At 40.2% G+C, this 19,232-nt stretch overlaps 1 protein-coding gene across 1 annotated transcript; it reads left to right on the forward strand.

Annotated features, from left to right (window-relative positions):
- Positions 1 to 6,811: 6,811 nt before the first annotated feature.
- On the forward strand, positions 6,812 to 7,249 carry LOC135679705 (chaperone protein dnaJ 11, chloroplastic-like). Its single transcript, XM_065193686.1, has one exon. It carries the CDS (start codon positions 6,812 to 6,814, stop codon positions 7,247 to 7,249), a length of 438 nt encoding a protein of 145 aa, XP_065049758.1.
- Positions 7,250 to 19,232: the final 11,983 nt, after the last annotated feature.

Genomic DNA, 19,232 nt, shown 5'->3' on the forward strand with positions numbered 1-19,232 from the left:
ATAAAAGAGAAAGTAATATCTAAAAGATATATAATTATAAATAACACTAAAAATAAATGAATACATGACAGTTCGATTCTCAGATAACGCATGCAATCGCCTTTGTTCATGAATCCATTTTAACTCCCAACATAAAGAGATAAAATGAAGATAACAGAGAAAGTTGGAAGAAGCTTATTACATTTTTGGATTACAAGTTTGTATTCAGCTACGACGGTTATACTGCTTAATTATTCATCCAAAAATAATGTTGTTATAAACACCGAACATGGAATTTCCGATGAAAGTTTCCTCGTATCAGTTCTCCCGTGAAGTCTTCCTCGTCGCTGCTGCCCCTCTCCTTCACTTCATCCTTTTTACCATGCACGTCGTGACCCTTACCCTAATGATCCTGAAGGACAACGCCATCCTATCAATGTTATCCAATCCCATTTCGCTCTCGCTGGCTGTTGCGACTCTACCCGTTTAACCGTGTCTCCTCGCGTCTGTTAGAAATCACTGAAACCAACTTGTGTTTCTAAATCATTATAATAGAAACACAATAAAAACTGATGCGGAAACAAAATAGCGTACCTCTAACCATTGTCGCCAAGAATTTCTGTAGAGGTTTATTCTTGAACTTTGATACTTCTCGGCTTAGAACTCTCGCTTTAGATGATGTAGGAAAGCCTTTCGCTTCAAAGAGATAATTGAGCCCAGGGACCAAAATTCTCATATATATATATGTTCTCCCATCAAGAATATTTATTATCACCAAATCATAACGTTCAAGAATTAATTCAAATTTGTAACGTTTGGACCATAATTAAGAACTTTAATGATATTAAATATGTAATTTAATAATAATGGTTTCATGCATAAAGAATAAAAAATTGAAATCATTTAAATCATAATAAATGAAGAAATTCATGATAATAAATTATGAATCATAATGAGAACAGTTATATTATTATTAAATTAAATATTTAATAATAACGGTTACATTCTCCCACTTGGTCCATACGTTTATCTTAATAATTTGAATTAATTTTTCTTGAACAACTTTCTTAAGAAATAAATACACGAATCATAGCGATAAGTCCTCTAAGAGCGAGTATTATCATCCATGTATCACGATGTATTTAGTTTCTTAATCTTAATGTGGTAATATTACTCAATGAATAAACCTTATGTTTATTCTTGGTCCAGTAACAATATATTTTCTCAAAATAATGTGCACATGAATGAGAAAATTGCATAATATATAAGAGTTTCAATATCATTACAAAGTGGAACCAAGTCCCATTTTCTCTACATGATCCTTAAATTTTAGAGGTGGCATGCCTTTAGTCAAAGGATCAGTAATCATCAATTCAGTGCTAATATGCTCAATGACCACTTTCTTTTCCTTTACACGTTCTCTTAGGGCTAGATACTTAATGTCGATATGTTTACTTCGACTTCCACTTTTATTGTTTTTAGCCATAAAGACAACAATTGAATTGTCACAGAAAATTCTTAATGGCTTAGAGATAGAATCCATGATTCTAAGCCCAAAAATAAAACTCTTAATCCATACACCATGTGAAGTAGCCTCAAAACAGGAGACAAACTCAGCTTCCATGGTAGAAGTAGCAATCAAGGTTTGCTTAGCGCTTCTCTAAGAAATAGCCCCACCGGCCATAATAAAAATATATCCTGATGTTGATTTACGAGAATCAACACAACCGGCGAAGTCTGAATCTGAGTAACCAATCACATCCAGATTGTTTGTATGTCTATACATAAGTATATAATCTTTGGTTCCTTGTAGATACCTCATCACTTTCTTTGTAGCTCTCTAGTGGTCCATACCTGGATTACTCTGATATCGACCTAACATTCCCACAATAAATGCAATATCAGGTCTAGTATAGACCTGAGCATACATAAGGCTTCCTACGACAAAAGTATATGGGATGTTTTTCATTGATTCCCTTTCAAAGTTGTTCTTTGGGCATTGGTTCAAATTGAACCTATCACCTTTCATAATGGGAGCAACACTTGGTGAACAATCCTTCATCCGAAATCTTTCTAAAAGTTTATCAATATAGGTTTCTTGTGATAGACCTAAAATGCCTCGAGGTCTATCTCTATGGATCTTAATGCCAATGACATAAGATGCTTCACCCATATCCTTCATGTCAAAATTTTTAGAAAGAAATTATTTCACCTCATGCAGCAAACCCTCATCGTTGATTGCAAGCAAAATATCATATACGTATAAAACAAGGAAACATATTTTACTCCCACTAACCTTTTGGTATATGCATTGATCCATGGGATTTTCAACAAATCCGAATGAAGAAATCACTGCATGAAATTTAAAATATCATTGGCGGGAGGCTTGTTTTAAGCCGTATATAGACTTCCCAAGTTTGCAAACTAAGTGTTCACCAACACTAGAGGAGAAACCTTCGGGTTGTTTTATATAAACCTCTTCCTCTAGATCTCCATTTAGAAATATCGTTTTCACATCCATTTGTTGCAATTCAAGGTCAAAATGAGCAACTAATGCCAAAATTATACGTAGAGAATCTTTCTTAAATATAGGAGAAAACGTCTCCGTATAACCGATTCCCTCTTTTTAAGTAAATCCCTTTGCAACAAGTCTTGCCTTGTATCTCTCAATGTTGCCTAACGAATCTTTCTTTGTTTTAAAGACTCATTTGAAACCAATAGCCTTTGCTTCATTAGGCAACTCTACAAGATTCTAAACTTCATTGCTCATCATGGAATTCATCTCTTCTTTCATGGCATTATGCCACAAATTTGACTCTTTGCAACTCATGGCTCCTGAAAATATTTCAGGATCATTTTTGGCTCTAATATTATAATCAGGTTCTTGTAGATATACAACATAATCACTAGAAATTGCTGATCTTTTATTTCTAGTAGATCTTCTTAATGTTGTACCAATGGTTCCTTGAGGAACTTGTGGTTCAACTAGTTGTTCAGGAGCTTGTTGTAATTCCTGAACTGCTTGATCTATTAGAATACTATCAACAACTTGTGGAATTTCAATGATTGGTTGTTCAACACTAGTTTGTACTTGAGGAGTGCTATGAACTATAACCAATCTATCATTTGATGTGGAAGGTTGAGATTCTATATGATCATGTGCGGAAACTATGTTCTTGAAATGATCGCTCCCACTAATCACATCATCCTCAAGAAATTTAGCGTTTCTTGATTCTACAATCCTAGTTGTGTGAGATGGACAATAGAATCTATAACTTTTGGACTTTTCGGTATATCCAATGAAATACCCACTAACAGTCCTCGGGTCTAGTTTATTCTCTTGTGGATTATATATCCTGACTTCAGACGGACATCCCCAAATGCACATATGTCGCAAACTTGGTTTCCAACCTTTCCATAGTTTAAATGGTGTCTTTTGGACAGCCTTAGTTGGAACTCGTATTAATATATACACAGCCGTCTTTAGTATTTCAGTCCACAAGAACTTAGGAAGATTAGAGTTGCTAAGCATACTCCGCACCATGTCTAATAAGGTTCGGTTTCTTCTTTCTGCAACACCTTTCTGGTCTGGAGAACCAGGCATAGTGTATTGGGCAATAATCCCATGTTCTTGAAGAAATTTAGCAAAAGGACCAGGTGCTTGTCCATTTTCAATATATCTACCATAATATTCTCCACCCCTATCTGATCTCACAATTTTAATTTGCTTACCACATTGGTTCTCAACTTCAGCCTTAAAGACTTTGAAGGCATCCAATGCTTCATTTTTGTTATGAAGCAAATATATATACATATATCGTGAGTAATCATCTATAAAAGAGATAAAGTATTTCTGACCATGTATGTCCATGTCTGGACAATATATATCAGTATGAATTATCTCTAATAAGTCTGAACTCCTATTAGCACCCTTTTTTGATTTATTGGTTTGCTTTCCCTTAATACAGTCCACACAAGTCTTAAAATTAATAAAATCAAGAGTACTAAGTACCCCATCTTTAACTAATCTCTTAATTCTCTCTATGGAGATATATCCTAATCTCCGATGCCATAATATAGAGGAGTCCTCATTAATATTATACCTCTTAATGCCAGCGTGAACATGCATTGAACTTTGAGTATTATCATTTTGTAATAAAATACGGTAAAGACCATCAAATAAAATATCATTCCCAACACAATCAGATTTATGTAATAAACAAAATGATGTGTCTTTAAAATTAAAGGAATACCCAAATGGTACAAGTCTGGAAATAGAAATTAAGTTTCGTGAGAAACTTGATACATAAAAGGTTCTTTCCAATTTTAAAACAAAACCACTACTTAAAGTTAAAATGCATGTTCCAATTGCTTCCACATGTGAGCCCATCTTATTTCCTGATAAGATGCTTTGCTCACTTCCCAGTGGCTTCCTTAGGTTTTGTATACCCTATAAAGAGTTTGCAATATGGATTGTTGATCTAGAGTCAATCCACCAAGTGTTAATATTAACATTAATTATATTAGATTCATAACATACATATGAGGTTGGTTTACCTTTCTTTTCAAGTCATTATTAGAATTTCGTGCATTCCTTCTTCACGTGTCCCTTTCTTTTACAAAAGAAACATCTTACTTCTTTCTTGATATCAGCTTGGGGTGGTATTTTAACTTTTCCCTACTGATGAGCTTTCTGATTGGCTTGATGTTTGTCAATTTTATTTTTCCCTCGAGTGGTTACTATTAATGCATTCTCACCCAATTCCATCACTAGCCTATCTTCTTCTTGAACACACATGGTCATTAATTCATTGATTGACTATTTATCCTTATGTGTATTGTATGAAATTTTAAAAGGGCTATATTGAGGTAGAAGGGTGTTCAGAATATAGTACACCAAAAAGGATTCTGACATACTAACATCAAGTTTCTTAAGTTGAGCCGCAATATCTCGCATTTGCATTATGTGCTCATGCATACCCTTTATGTTGGTGAGTCTAAGGGATGAAAATTTCATAATAAGGGTACTTGCTAGTGCCTTATCCGAAGTGACGAATTGTTCATCAATAGCTTTTAGCAAGTCTCGGACATTTTCATGCTGGTCAACAGAACCACGTATGCCAGCAGTCATCTTAGTTTTGATAAACATCACGTTGAGCCGATTGGATCGCTCCCATCGCTCATATAACGTGATCTCAGTTGAAGTGCTGGTATTAGTGACTATAGGTGGTTCATCTTTCCTGATAGCATAATTGATATCCATCCACCTTAAATGGAGGAGAACCCTCTCCTTCCATATCTTATAGTTATCACCATTAAGTTCAGGAATATCACATCGAATATCAGAGAAATTAACAGTTTGAGAAACTGCATAAAATCAAACATGCTTATGTCAAAATTTAAAGCTTAATAGACTAAATTACATGTTTTACCAATGTGAAACATGCAAAAAATATGAATCTCATACATAAAAATTACCTGTGGGCTAAATTCTTAATTCAAATAGATTCATATGGTCTTTATGATAAAACTATCAAATTATATTCCAATTCATAATCCCTGTGGGTAAATTATGAAAATAATCTGATATTTTATCCTGATTAATTATATTAAATATAATAAAAGATCTTGTGGGATAACAATTATTATATGAAATATAATCAGTCATAATATGATGTCTAATTACTTATGTGATACTTATTTTAACTTTATATATAATTTTAATTAATTAAGAATATTGTGGTTAATTCTTAATTAATTAAGATTATATGGATCACTAGACATTTTAAACATAAAAAATTTGCTCATAAGCATAATTTAATATAACTAAATATGCATACATAATATGAGTATTTTACCAACTAAAATGTTGAAAATGATATTTCCTCATGATTTTCAATAAAATATATCAAGAAGTTTCCAAGAAGAAACCAAAATCAAATCAATTTCATGGTATAAAATATATCAAGAAGTTTCCAAGAAGAAACCAAAATCAAATCAAATCAAACCAAAGTCAAAAGGCTCTGATACCAAATGTTAGAAATCACTGAAACAAACTTGTGTTTCTAAATCATTATAATAAAAACATAATAAAAAATGATGCGGAAACAAAATAGTGTACCTCCGGCCATTGTCGCCAAGAATTTCTACAGAGGTTTCTTCTTGAACTTTGATACTTCTCGGCTCAGATCTCTCGCTTTAGATGGTGTAGGAAAGCCTTTCGCTTCAAAAGGATGATTGAGCCCAAGGACCAAAATTCTCATATATATATATATATATATATATATATATATATATATATATATATATATATATATATATATATATATATATATATATATATATATATATATATATATATATTATGCCATCAAGAATATTTATTATCACCAAATCATAACGTTCAAGAATTAATTCAAATTTGTAACGTTTGAACCATAATTAAGAACTTTAATAATATTAAATATGTAATTTAATAATAATGATTTCATGTCTAAAGAATAAAAAATTAAAATCATTTAAATCATAATAAATAAAAAAATTCATGATAATTATGAATCATAATGAGAACAGTTATATTATTATTAAATTAAATATTTAATAATAACGATTATCGCGTCGCCTCGCTGTCGCAATCAACTTGGTTGCCTCCCTTGGAATCCTGAATCTGACAGTCTCCCCCACCCCTCTTCCCTGATCCAGTCTCGGATTTCATCCACGGACGGATAAGCTCGCTCTCCTCTTTCCGTACCACCACTGTATATATTCACCATATGCCCCGTGGCAATGGTATTCTTCAACCTCGTTTAGTTGATACTGTGGCTGTGAGTCGATGATATCTTCACCATCTCTCGCTGCTCCCAGATCCCACCTCCGCTTCCCACCCCGCCTGCCCTCGTCCTCCTCCTGCCGCCGCCTCCTCCTGCCCCCCCGCTGCGCTTCGGCGTCGCCACCAGTCCCCGCCTCCGAGGCGACTCTCTACGACGTGCTCGGGGTCCCGACGGGCGCCACGGGCGGCGAAATCAAGGTGGCGTACCGGCGGCTGGCGCGAGAGTGCCACCCGGACGTCGCCCCGGCTACCGAGTCGTCGGACGAGTTCATCCGACTCCACGCCGCCTACGCCACGCTCTCTGACCCGGAGAAGCGTGCCGAGTACGACCAGCGGGTAATGGCCGCCACGGCGAACGCAGCGGCAGGGAGGCGGTGGTCGCCGCGGCTGTCCTACTCGTGCAGGCCGTGCCGGAGGTGGGAGACGGATCAGTGCTGGTAGGCAGACCCGGCGTTAGCTGATCCGAGTTGTATAGGATAAAGCTGTACAGATTACGGCCATGATCCATTTTTTTTGCCCTTTTTCTTTCGTTTTGTTCCCTCTCAACGCGGGGATTGATTTTAAATCGTTTGAGTGTTTGTGTGATTAAATGGATCTTATAATCTAGTATAAATTTCAGTACGAAAGATATCGTATCCTTCGTGTGGTTTGTGTCAATCGAGCCATGTGAGCTGCACCCAACTCATCAACACCTGGCGATTTCGTGATCCACATGCACAGGTAGGCCGCTCAAGTCATTCTCGGTTGCGTGGAATACGCTGCTGCGCCGGGCCTCATCTGGCCTTCTCCAACTCAGCTTTCCCGACTCCTCATATTATCCCATTCTATGTTCTCACAGGAAGATATCAACCTACATATCTTCACATATTATACGATTACAAAGATTACACAATGTTTCGACTCAAGAAAGAATCAATGAGCATCAGAAGAGCAGTTTCTGACAAGGTATAGAACAATGACTTCGGAGCTAATTGCAATAAACTAGTGATTTTTTTTGTTGCATTCGCCGTTTTTATGGTGGGCGGCCATCAAAGATGAGTATTCCATTCCCAGCCATCTTTCTCACCACAAGGTATAGCGATCCGCCTCGATCAGTCCTCTTCTAGCGTGCCATCATCCCCATCCTTGAGGACGACGCCACCACATCATCATCGTTATCCACTCCCAGTTCTCTGCCACCGTCGCGGGTCGACACGATCATACTTTATGTTCCTCCTTCCCTTCGCCCCAGCCCATGAGTCGTCGCCATCGTTGTCCACCGACCAAGCTCTCCTCTCCACTACTTCTTTCCAACACGGCTCCACCACCAGTACATATCATCATCGTCCAAAGTTGTATGCGATTAAGGATGAGCTCCGACCATCCATTATCATATCTTTTATGTTCTGATATCCATTTTTTAATCTCTGAATTATATAATTATGATAGTCTTATTCTTTTTCTCATTGATGTCAAATTGCAGGTTTCAATTTCACTGTTAATGACTAAATCAAACCGGTTAAGGAATATTCAGCTCATTTAGGATGAATTAGACACCATGATATTTGGAAGACGGACTAGAGAAAGGAAAAAAATATAATGCCTGGAAAAAACAATAAATAGTCTTTAAATCCTTATCATGATGCCTTGCACGACCATTGTGTTTCTTTTAACAGGAGAAATAGAGCGAGGCCGCATCATCTTGACTAAAATTGTTCTCTTTCAGCAATCAGTGTCAAACTTGTTAGCTGCTAAATTTCTTTCTTGGGAGTCACTAATTACTATAGACATGGAGCAACTCCTCTACAGTGACTTAGCATTTGGATGCTACATCTTTTCATTCATGACTATAAGAATAAAATAACTATGATACGGAATAATATAATATCAGGATAGAAATCAAATAATAATATATTAAAATTAGAATTACCTATCTTTCAATATGATAATAATCTAATCTATAAGAAAAAATACAAGAGCAGATTTATTTATCTTCAAAACCAATACAAAACTCTTATTCTCTCTTCAATAAGTTATTATAATTGTTATATAATGTAGTAAGAGGATGGAGAAAAAGTTATTATAAATTTATTAAAAGACTCATAGGAGTTTTCTAACATAAACTTTTTTGGTGATATGAATTGATATTAAATTTAAATTTTGATAGGGATAATCTTGGCACAACTAATTTTGTCAGATGCAACACCTAAGTAGTAGCATGGCCACCTACTCCCCACAATTGCTAGGAGGTCATAACTCTTGACTTGGTCTCTCTAAATGGGCTTACAAAATCCTTTTATGACATCATAGAAGGGGACCATACCCTGCCTAGTGGCATGACCCTCTCAATAATGGCTAGTGGCATGATCCGGCTTAACAACCCTTCCCTTTCAAACAACTGACAAAGGAACTATAACCTGCCTAACCCAAAAGAGCAAAGGGGTCAGGCCAGAGGAGCTAACTCGACAGTCCAACCCAAGCGATGCTCTTGGGGGAACACACTAGCAAGCCACTTTTATTAAATGTTTTTGCCATATGGGGTAAAAGATGGGGCCTTCATGAGCATCTATCCATGTCACTAGGCGCTCAGGTATAAAAGTCGAACCCTGGGTCGAACCCTGGGTCAAACAGGGCAAGCGGGCAAGAGTTATTCACTCTCTTACTTACATTATTAACATCCCTCTTCGTTTTCCAGGCTTAAGCATAAGAAAGATCAAGCCGGGACACTCCTAGTGCAAGCTTATTGTGCAAGGTCATTGACGTAGTCCGAAGGCACGATTATGATGCTACCCAGCAAAGGAGACCACTCTACTCTCAAATCTATTAGAACTAAGTGGGCACTAAGAGGGGGGGTGAATTAGTACTTACGAAAAAAATTACGTCAGTTTGAAACTTCGTACAATGAAAAATGATATCAGAAAGATGTTAATTTGAAAATGTGTTCATAAATATAGTGGAAGTAAGAAATCAGTTTGTAATGAAAATAAAAAACTCAAAGTAAATGCAAACCAGATTTATAGTGGTTCGGTCGTCATGACCTACATCCACTCCCGATTTCTCTTCACTTGAGGCCACCGGCTTTCACTACCAATCTTCCTTCAATTGGTGAAGATCAACTACCCTTTAATACTCTTTCTCTTTTTGATAGACTCAAGAGAGAACCTTTACAATCTCTCTTTCTTAGACCTCACTTCTCCCTTTAGACGAACTTCTAAATGTTGAATCTCAGATTTTGATGATAAAAATCAATTGAAGAGTTCGTGATCTAATCTGTGGTTTGAATGATGTAGGAAGCTTCGATCAGAGAGTGATAATTAAAATAGGAAGAATCATGTTGGATCGGAGTGGAATATGTAAGAAGATTGTATGTTGAGCCGGAGGATCGGTTGACATATTGGCAAAAGGCTTTGGGCCATGGGATTGGGTATCGGGCTAAGAAGAGCAGAAATTACGCCAAGGAAATTGGAGTTACGGAGGTCAATTGACCGATCAGGCAATAGGCCACAAGAGAGGACGATGCGCCGAAGATTCAGATGAAGCGTTGATGAACCAATGACATACCAGATAATATTTGATTAACTTTATAATAATTATCTAGATCAAAGTAAGTTTTATACATAATTGGGTTGGAATTGGGCAAACTCAATTGGGGGCTAGTTGAGCCTAAGTTTGGGTTGTGTTGGGCTAAGTAAAAGGCCCAAACAGTGACCCAATAGGTGGAACCATTGGTGGCATAGTCTCCGAGACTATGTTAGGTGATGGTACCACTAGATTGGGCAATGGTACCGTTAGACTGAGCAATGGTACTGTCCAATATCAATGCTTCAAGTGGTGGTACGACCAATACCTTGAAAACCGGGGATGAGACACTTTTAGACTCTAAGTTTGAATCTACTTGAGGCCTATAAATACCTCTCTCATCCTTGGTTAATAAATACAAAAATTGAGAGCAAAAATGTAGAAAAACGCTGTTGTAATCTTGTGAGAACTCCTTTCAAGCTCTAAGTGTTAGTGTAGTTTAAGAGAAAAGTAAGTAGGGGTGTAAAGGTTCTCTCCTGAACTTGTCAAAAGGAGAATCGAGTGTTAAAGGGTAGTTGATCTTTGCCATTAAAAGAATATCGGTAGTAGAAGCCGGTGGCCTTGAGTGAAGAGGAATCGGAAGTGGATGTAGGTCACGATGACCGAACCACTATAAAAATCTAGTTTGCATTTCTATTTTGCTCTTTACTTTAATTGTAAACTGAATTATTACTTTCACTACCTTACAAATATGCTTTCAACATTTTTCCGAAATGAGTTTCAATGTATGAAGATTTTTAACTCAACATGATTTTTATCTACTGAACTAATTCACCCCCACCCACTCCCTCTTAGTGTCATTCTTGATGTTAGGATCAAGAGCACTAAGACGGGGGGCGGGGGGGGGGGGGCAGGCCTGGTAGTGAATTAGTGCAATGAAAAACTTTCGTTGGTTCAAAAAGACTTCGTACAAAAACTATTTCGAAAAGATCTTTAACTTGAGAGCAAACGGAAGTATAGTTGATGTAAAGCAACGGAGGCAGTTTGCAGTTAAGATAAAGAGCAGAATGTAAATGCAAATCGAGATTTAGAGTAGTTCGATCAATCTTGACCTACATCTACTTTTGACTTCCTACTCCGACGAGGTCGCTGATATCCACTAGAGGCATTCCTTCAATAGGCGAAGGCCAACTACCCTTTTACAGCTTTTCTCCTTTTGACGGGCTTAGGAGACAACCCTTACAAGTTTTCACTCCTCTCTTGAATGATCAACACTTAGAAAGAAAGAGGGAATAGAACTCTAGATTTTACAACACTTTTAAGCTTTCAAATACTTGTAATAAAAGCAAGCTTTCGGTTGTCCTTTCATGCAGAAAGGGTGGGGTTTATATAGGTCCCACTCAGTTTAAATTTGAAGCTCAAAAGTGTCATCTCTCGGATTTCCAAAGTCCTGGCGGTACCACCACTAGAGCTGGGTGGTACTATTGCTTGGCATTTGACACTGAGCAGTACTACCGCTCAATCTGGGCGGTACTACCGCCTAATGTCGCTCGGAGACTAAGCTTAGGCGGTACCACTACTTGACAAGGGCGGTACAACCACTAGCAGTAATAATTGTCGGTGGTACCACCGCCTGACAGGGGCGGTACTATTGTCCAGATTCTTAGGAGACCAAGTCTCCTGGGCGGTGCCACCGCTTGGCAGGAATTTTGGGTCCGAATGGACTAATCCATTCTGCCCAATTTGGGTCTACCAAGGGCCTAGTTGGCCCTAGATTAAGTTAATGGGATCATCTTCCAATCCTAACTTAATCTATATGCTAACTATGACAATTAAGACATCAATACTGCAGATCGTGTTCTGGTGTATAAATTGCTTCTTCCTGCGAGCTTCCGGCGAACATCTGATGAACCCTTGGCGATGCTCCGGCGGACTCCCGACAAACTCCTGGATTTATGACGATCCTCTTGGTGAGTTCCGACAAGCTTCTTTGGCAAGCTCCTGGACTTCTCGGATTGTTCTCGCAGAACCTCCGACGACCGTCCGGACTTCCGACGAACTCTCGAACCCCCAATGTGATCTTTGTCTTGACTCCAACTCAACACTTGCTGCATGTCTTATTGCCATCGTAGTTAATCCTACACATGTAAAATAAACTTCAATCTAGGTAATTAATACTAAGCATTAATCAAGTTATTCGGCATGTCATTGGTCCTTCGACGCTTCATCCGATTCTTTGACGCATCGTCCTCTCTTGCGGCCTATTGCCCAATCGGTCATTTGACTCCGTAATTCTGATATCCTTGGCGCAATACCTGTTAGGATCGAGAGCACTAAGAGGGGGGGGGGTGAATTAGTGCAGCGGAAATCTTATAATAATCTAAAAACCAAAAGCTGCGTTCGTTCAAAAACTATTGTGATGCAAAAGCAAATTCTCAGTTTGTATCTAAGTGCAGTTTGCGTCTAAGTGCAGATTGCGTTTAAGCGCAGTTTTGCGTCTAAGCGCAGTTTTGCGTTTAAACTCAGATTTACGTCTAAATGCAGATTTACGTCTAAACGCAGATTTACGTCTAAACGCAGTTTTACGTCTAAACGCAGTTTTACGTCTAAACGTAGATTTACGTCCAAACGCAGTTTTACGTCTAAACGCAGATTTACGTCTAAATGCAGTTTTACGTCTAGACGCAGATTTACGTCTAAACTTTGAAACTCGTTTGTATACTCACAGAAGGCAGTATGCAGTTGAAATCAAGACGTAAATGTGAACTGAAATCTGATGATTGAGCGAGGAAAGCCGATTTACGTCTGAATGCAGTTTTACGTCTAAATGTTGAAACTCGTTCTTAAAATCGTAGAGGACAGATTGCAGTTATTAATAGGATTAAAATGTAAGCGTAAACTGCAAGGAAGCTCGTTCGTAAAAGTGCGGAAAACAGTTCTGCAGAATCAAACGTAAACGTAAGCTGTAATGTATGAAAATATGAAGTTACGTCTGAATGCAGATTTGGAAGAACAGCTCTTAGAACTTGTTCGTGAAAGCGCAGAGAACAGTAGTGATGAGGGAGGTTTGCAGTAATGATAAAGTACTCGAAATTAAACGCAAACCAGAGATTTAGAGTGGTTCGGTCAGCCTTGACCTACTCCACTTTTGGCTTCCTCCACCGATGAGGTTGCCGACGTCAACTAGGTGCCTTCCTTCAATGGGCGAAGGCCAAACTTCCCTCTTACAATTTCTCTCCTTTTGACAGGCTTAGGAGACAACCTTTACAGACCTTTCTCTCCTCACTTTACAATTGAAAACTTGAAGAACAGAAGGAGGAGACTTAAAGGCTTTACAACACTTTTGAGCTCTTTAGAATCACAGAAAAGATCACGATTTTGGTATAGGTCTGTTATCTTTTCAGTGCTGAATGGGTGGGGTATTTATAGGCCCCAACCCAATTCAAAATTCGAGCTCAAAACGATCAAATCGATCAAATCCCAGAATTCTGGGATCAGGCGGTTGCACCTCTCGACTAGAGAGGTGGCACCGCCTGGCAGAGCTCGAAGACTGAGCTCTGCCGATTGCTTCTCTCTGCCAGAGCTCGAAGACTGAGCTCGATGGTTGCATCACCTGGCAGAGCTCGAAGACTGAGCTTGGTGGTTGCATCACCTGGCAAAGCTCGAAATCTGAGCTTGGTGGTTGCATCACTTGGCAGAGCTCCAAACTGAGCTCAAGCTGATGCACCATTCTGCCAGAGCTCGAAGACTGAGCTTGGTGAATGCATCACCTGGCAAAGCTCGAGACTGAGCTCAGGCTGATGCACCACTCTGCCAGAGCTCGAAGACTGAGCTCGGTGGTTGCATCGCCTGGCAGAGCTCGGAACTTGAGCTCTGGCGGTGCAACCTCTTGGCTGGAGCGGTTGCACCTCCCAGCCTTGCAACCCTGGCGGTTGCACCTCCTGGCTGGGGCGGTTGCACCTCCCAGCCTTGCAACCCTGGCGGTTGCACCTCCTGGCTGGGGCGGTTGCACCTCTCAACCCCACAGCCCAGGCGGTTGCACCTCCTGGCTGGGGCGGTTGCACCTCCTGGTGCAATCAGGGTCCGAATGGTTCACTCCATTCGACCCACTTTGAATCTTTTCAGGGGCCCAATTGCCCCAAGATTAAGCTAATGGGATCACCTCCCATTTTCATGCTTAATCATCGTGCTAACTACGAATATCTCTAAGACAACTTCTGCAGCTTTGCTCCGATGCGTCAATCGCTTCTTCCGGCGAGTTTCCGGCCAACTTCCGTCGATCAACCGATAACCTTCGGTGATCCTTCTGCGGACATCCGGCATACTCCTGGACTTTGCGACGATCCACTTGGCGAGTTCCGACGAGCTTCGCTTGGCAAGCTTCTGGACTTCTCGGATCTGTTCTCTCTGAACCTCCGACGACCGTCCGAACTTCCGTCGAACTCTCGAACTCCCAACGTGATCATGATCTTGACTCCGGCGCAACTCCTGCTGCTTGTCTTACTCTCATCGTAGTTAATCCTGCACACTTAAACAAAACTTCAATCGAGACAATTAATCCTAAGCAATTAACCAAGTTGTCCGACATGTCATTGGTCCCTCGACGCTTCGTCCGATTCTTCGGCGCATCGTCCTCTCGTGCAGCCTATTGCCCAATCGGCCAGTTGACTCCGCAACTCCGATATCCTTGGCACAATACCCGCTCTTCTTGGCCCGATGCCCGAGTTCACGGCCCGAAGCCTTCTGTCGATACGTCGACCGATCCACCGGCCCGACGTCCAATCTTCTGACATGTTCCTTCGGCACAACATGATTATCCTGCTTTAATTGTCTCATCCTGATCGAAGCATCCTGCGTCACTCAAAACGCAGATTAAATCATAAACATATATCAAGTGGTTTCATCATCAAAATACGAGATTCAACAATACCCGCTCTTCTTGGCCCGATGCCCAAATCCACGACCTGAAGCCTTCTGTCAATACGTCGACCAATCCACCGGCCCAACGTTCAATCTTCTGACATGTTCCTCCGGCCCAATATTATTTTTCTTGCTTTAATTGTCTCATCCTAACCGAAGCATCCTATGTCACTCAAAATACAAATTAAAATATAAACACTTATCGATTGGTTTTATTATCAAAATTTGAGATTCAACAATCTCCCTCTTTTTGATGATGACAACCAATCGACGACGAAGTTAACCTTAACTTCTGGAGTTTAAACAAACTCCCTCTATCAATATGACATATAACTCTTGGATTCAAAAATCCAAGCAAATATGTCATGATAAAATCATGCATGACATCAATATACTTCTTCCCCTTTGTCATTAACGAAAAGGATAAGTCCAACTATTCAGGGTTTGAGATATCTAAGTTTAATACATTGCATGAAAAACATAATATCCATTTTTATTATCATGCAAGCTAGCAAAAATTTAGAGTTTTGCAAGTTTATAAATTTTGCTAGATGTGTAAGTTTAGCATTTTTGTTTTGTAATGTTTAAGCTAGCAAGTGATTGAAAAAGAAAGCAAGTTTTGCAATATATAAGCTAGCAATAATTTAGAGTTAGTGCAAGTTTGTAAATTTACTTTTCTTTGCAACGTGCAAGACAACATATTTTTGAATCTTCTCGAGATTTTAAGCTAGCAATTCTTGGTGATGTTCAAGATGGCAATTTCTTCTCTTTTGAGAAGTGCAATTTTTGCTTTCTCCTTGAATTGTGAGAGCTAGCAAATTTTTGCTTTCTAGTATGTTTTGCTCCCCCTTTGTCATTATCAAAAAGAAGGGAAAACCCTTTACGTCAATTTCTAAATCATAATAAAGGTAAGTAATCAATCTTATTTGTGCATCATTATTGTATCAATTTACTGTTAGGATCGAGAGTACTAAGAGGGGGGGGGGGGTGAATTAGTGCAGCGGAAATCTTACAGCAATTTAAAAACGAAAGCTGCGTTCATCCGATAAAAAATGATTTCGATATAAAAGCAGAATCACAGTGCAGTTTGCATCTAAGCGCAGTTTGCGTCTAAGCGCAGTTTGCGTCTAAACACAGTTTGCGTCTAGGCGCAGTTTGCGTCTAAGCGCAGTATGCGTCTAAGCGTAGTTTTACGTCCAAACGCAGTTTTACGTCTAAACGCAGTTTTACGTCTAAACGCAGTTTTGCGTCTAAACGCAGTTTTGCGTCTAAACGCAGTTTTACGTCTAAACGCAGTTTTGCGTCTAAACGCAGTTTTACGTCTAAACGCAGTTTTACGTCTAAACGTAGTTTTACGTCTAAACGCAGTTTTGCGTCTAAACGCAGTTTTACGTCTAAACGTAATTTTACGTCTAAATGTAGTTTTGCGTCTAAAAGCAGTTTTGAACCTTGAAAAGCGTTTTACATAGAAAGCAATTTGCAGTTATAAATGGAATCCGAATGTAAGCGTAAGCTGCAGTGTGAAGATCGTACGAAAACACGATTTACGTTTGAATACAGATTCTGAAAGATCAGTGCTTAGAAACTTGTTCGTAAAGGCGCAGAGGGCAGTAGCAATGTAGGAGGTTTGCAGTAATGATAAAGTGCTATTAGTAAAAGCAAACCAGAGATTTAGAGTGGTTCGGTCAGTCTTGACCTACTCCACTTTTGGCTTCCTCCTCCGACGAGGTCACCGACGTCAACTAGCTGCCTTCCTTCAATGGGCGAAGGCTAACTGCCCTTTTACAGTTTCTCTCCTTTTGACAGGCTCAGGAGACAACCTTTACAGATCCTTTCTCTCCTCTCTTTACAACTCAAGACTTGAAGAACAGAAGGAGGAGAACTTTAGGACTTTACACAAATTTGAGCTCTTAGAATCACTGAAAAGATCAAGAATTCGGTGTGGATCTGTATCTTTTCAGTGCTGAATGGGTGGGGTATTTATAGGCCCCAACCCAGTTCAAATTTGGAGCTCAAAACGATCAAATCGATCAAATCCCAGAATTCTGGGATCAGGCGGTTGCTCCTCTTGACTAGAGAGGTGGCACCGCCTGGCAGAGCTCGAAGACTGAGCTCAGGTGATTGCTCCTCTCTGCCAGAGCTCGAAGACTGAGCTCGATGGTTGCATCACCTGGCAGAGCTCGAAGACTGAGCTCAGTGGTTGCACCGCCTGGCAGAGCTCGAAATCTGAGCTCGGTGGTTGCATCACCTGGCAGAGCTCGAAACTGAGCTCAGGCTGATGCACCTCTCTGCCAGAGCTCGAAGACTGAGCTTGGTGGTTGCATCACCTGGCAGAGCTCGAAACTGAGCTCAGGCTGATGCTCCTCTCTGCCAGAGCTCGAAGACTGAGCTCGGTGGTTGCATCGCCTGGCAGAGCTCGAAACTTGAGCTCTGGCGGTGCTACCTCTTGACAGAGGAGGTTGCACCGCCCAGTCTAGCTCGAAGACTGAGCTCTAGGCGGTTGCACCTCCTGGCTGGGGCGGTTGCACCGCCCAGTCTGGCTGGGAGACGCAGCCCTGGCGGTTGCACCTCCTGGCTGGGGCGGTTGCACCGCCCAGTCTTCGCTGGAAGACATAGCCTGGGCGGTGCTACCTCCAACCCTGGCGGTGGCACCTCTTTCACTATTCCAGCTCACTTGGTTTGGCTCCAAACTTGGTCCAAACCAGTCCGAACTTGGGCCTAATTGGCCCCTACTTGGGTTATAAGATTAACACCTAATCCTAACCCTAATTAACGTGCTAACTATGAATTTAAAGACATTTTCTAAGCTATTACAAAGTCCGCAAGTCAAGACTTCTTCTGGCGAGCTTCCGGCAAACTTCCGGCGGTCTTCCGATGAATTCTCGGAAACCATTCTGCGGACTCCCGGCAAGCTCCTAGACTTCACGATTTGATCTTAGCGAGTTTCAACGAGCTTCGTCGGCAAGCTCCGATCTTTCTCGGCGAGCTCCGCGAACTTCCAACGAACCTTCCGACGAGCTTCCGAAAAAGCCTTCGGCAAGCTCCCAACTCATTCTCGGCTAGTTCCGGTAGCATTCCCGACGAACCTTCGGACTTCCGTCGAACTCTCGAACTCGCAACAAATCCTTCGCGCTTGACTCCGACACTTTGTTTCGCTTTATGTCTTCATCGTTATCATAGTTAATCCTGCACAACAAAACAAAACTTCGATCGAGACAATTAATCCTAAGCAATTAACCAAGTTGTCCGACATGTCATTGGTCCCTCGACGCTTCGTCCGATTCTTCGGCGCATCGTCCTCTTCTGCAGCCTATTGCCCAATCGGCCAGTCGACTCCGCAACTCCGATATCCTTAGCACAATACCCGCTCTTCTTGGCCCGATGCCCGAGTCCACGGCCCGAAGCCTTCTGTCGATACGTTGACCGATCCACCGGCCCGACGTCCAATCTTCTGACATGTTCCTTCGGCACAACATGATTTTCCTGCTTTAATTGTCTCATCCTGATCGAAGCATCCTGCGTCACTCAAAACGCAGATTAAATCATAAACATATATCAAGTAGTTTCATCATCAAAATACGAGATTCAACAATCTCCCCCTTTTTGATGATGACAACCACTTGATGACGGAGTTAAACTTAACTCCCGGAGTTTAAACAAACTCCCCCTATCAATATGCCATATTGATAGAACCTTGAATTCAAACTGAATTCAAGTCATTGTAATATTCATCATGAATACTTGCAACACGTCAACATGAACATATGCATAAACTTATGCATCACATGTCATGTCATCAACATACTTTCATCAACATACTTCTCCCCCTTTGTCATCAACAAAAAGGAGAAGTATCACAATCAAGTGTTTGTGATATTGGTTCAACTCATTGCATGAAAATCATAATATCAAGTTTAATCATCATGCAATCTTGTAGCTAGAAGATTTAGCAAGTGTTACATCATGCTTAGAACATTCATGCTATCAAGTTTTAGATATGCAAGTT

Source organism: Musa acuminata, chromosome BXJ1-7 (genome assembly GCF_036884655.1).
Source record: "Musa acuminata AAA Group cultivar baxijiao chromosome BXJ1-7, Cavendish_Baxijiao_AAA, whole genome shotgun sequence".
Lineage (NCBI taxonomy): Eukaryota > Viridiplantae > Streptophyta > Magnoliopsida > Zingiberales > Musaceae > Musa > Musa acuminata.

Coding starts and splice junctions, on each gene's coding strand:
- LOC135679705 (XM_065193686.1), top strand. CDS start 6,812: ATGATATCTTCACCATCTCTCGCTGCTCCCAGATCCCACCTCCGCTTC.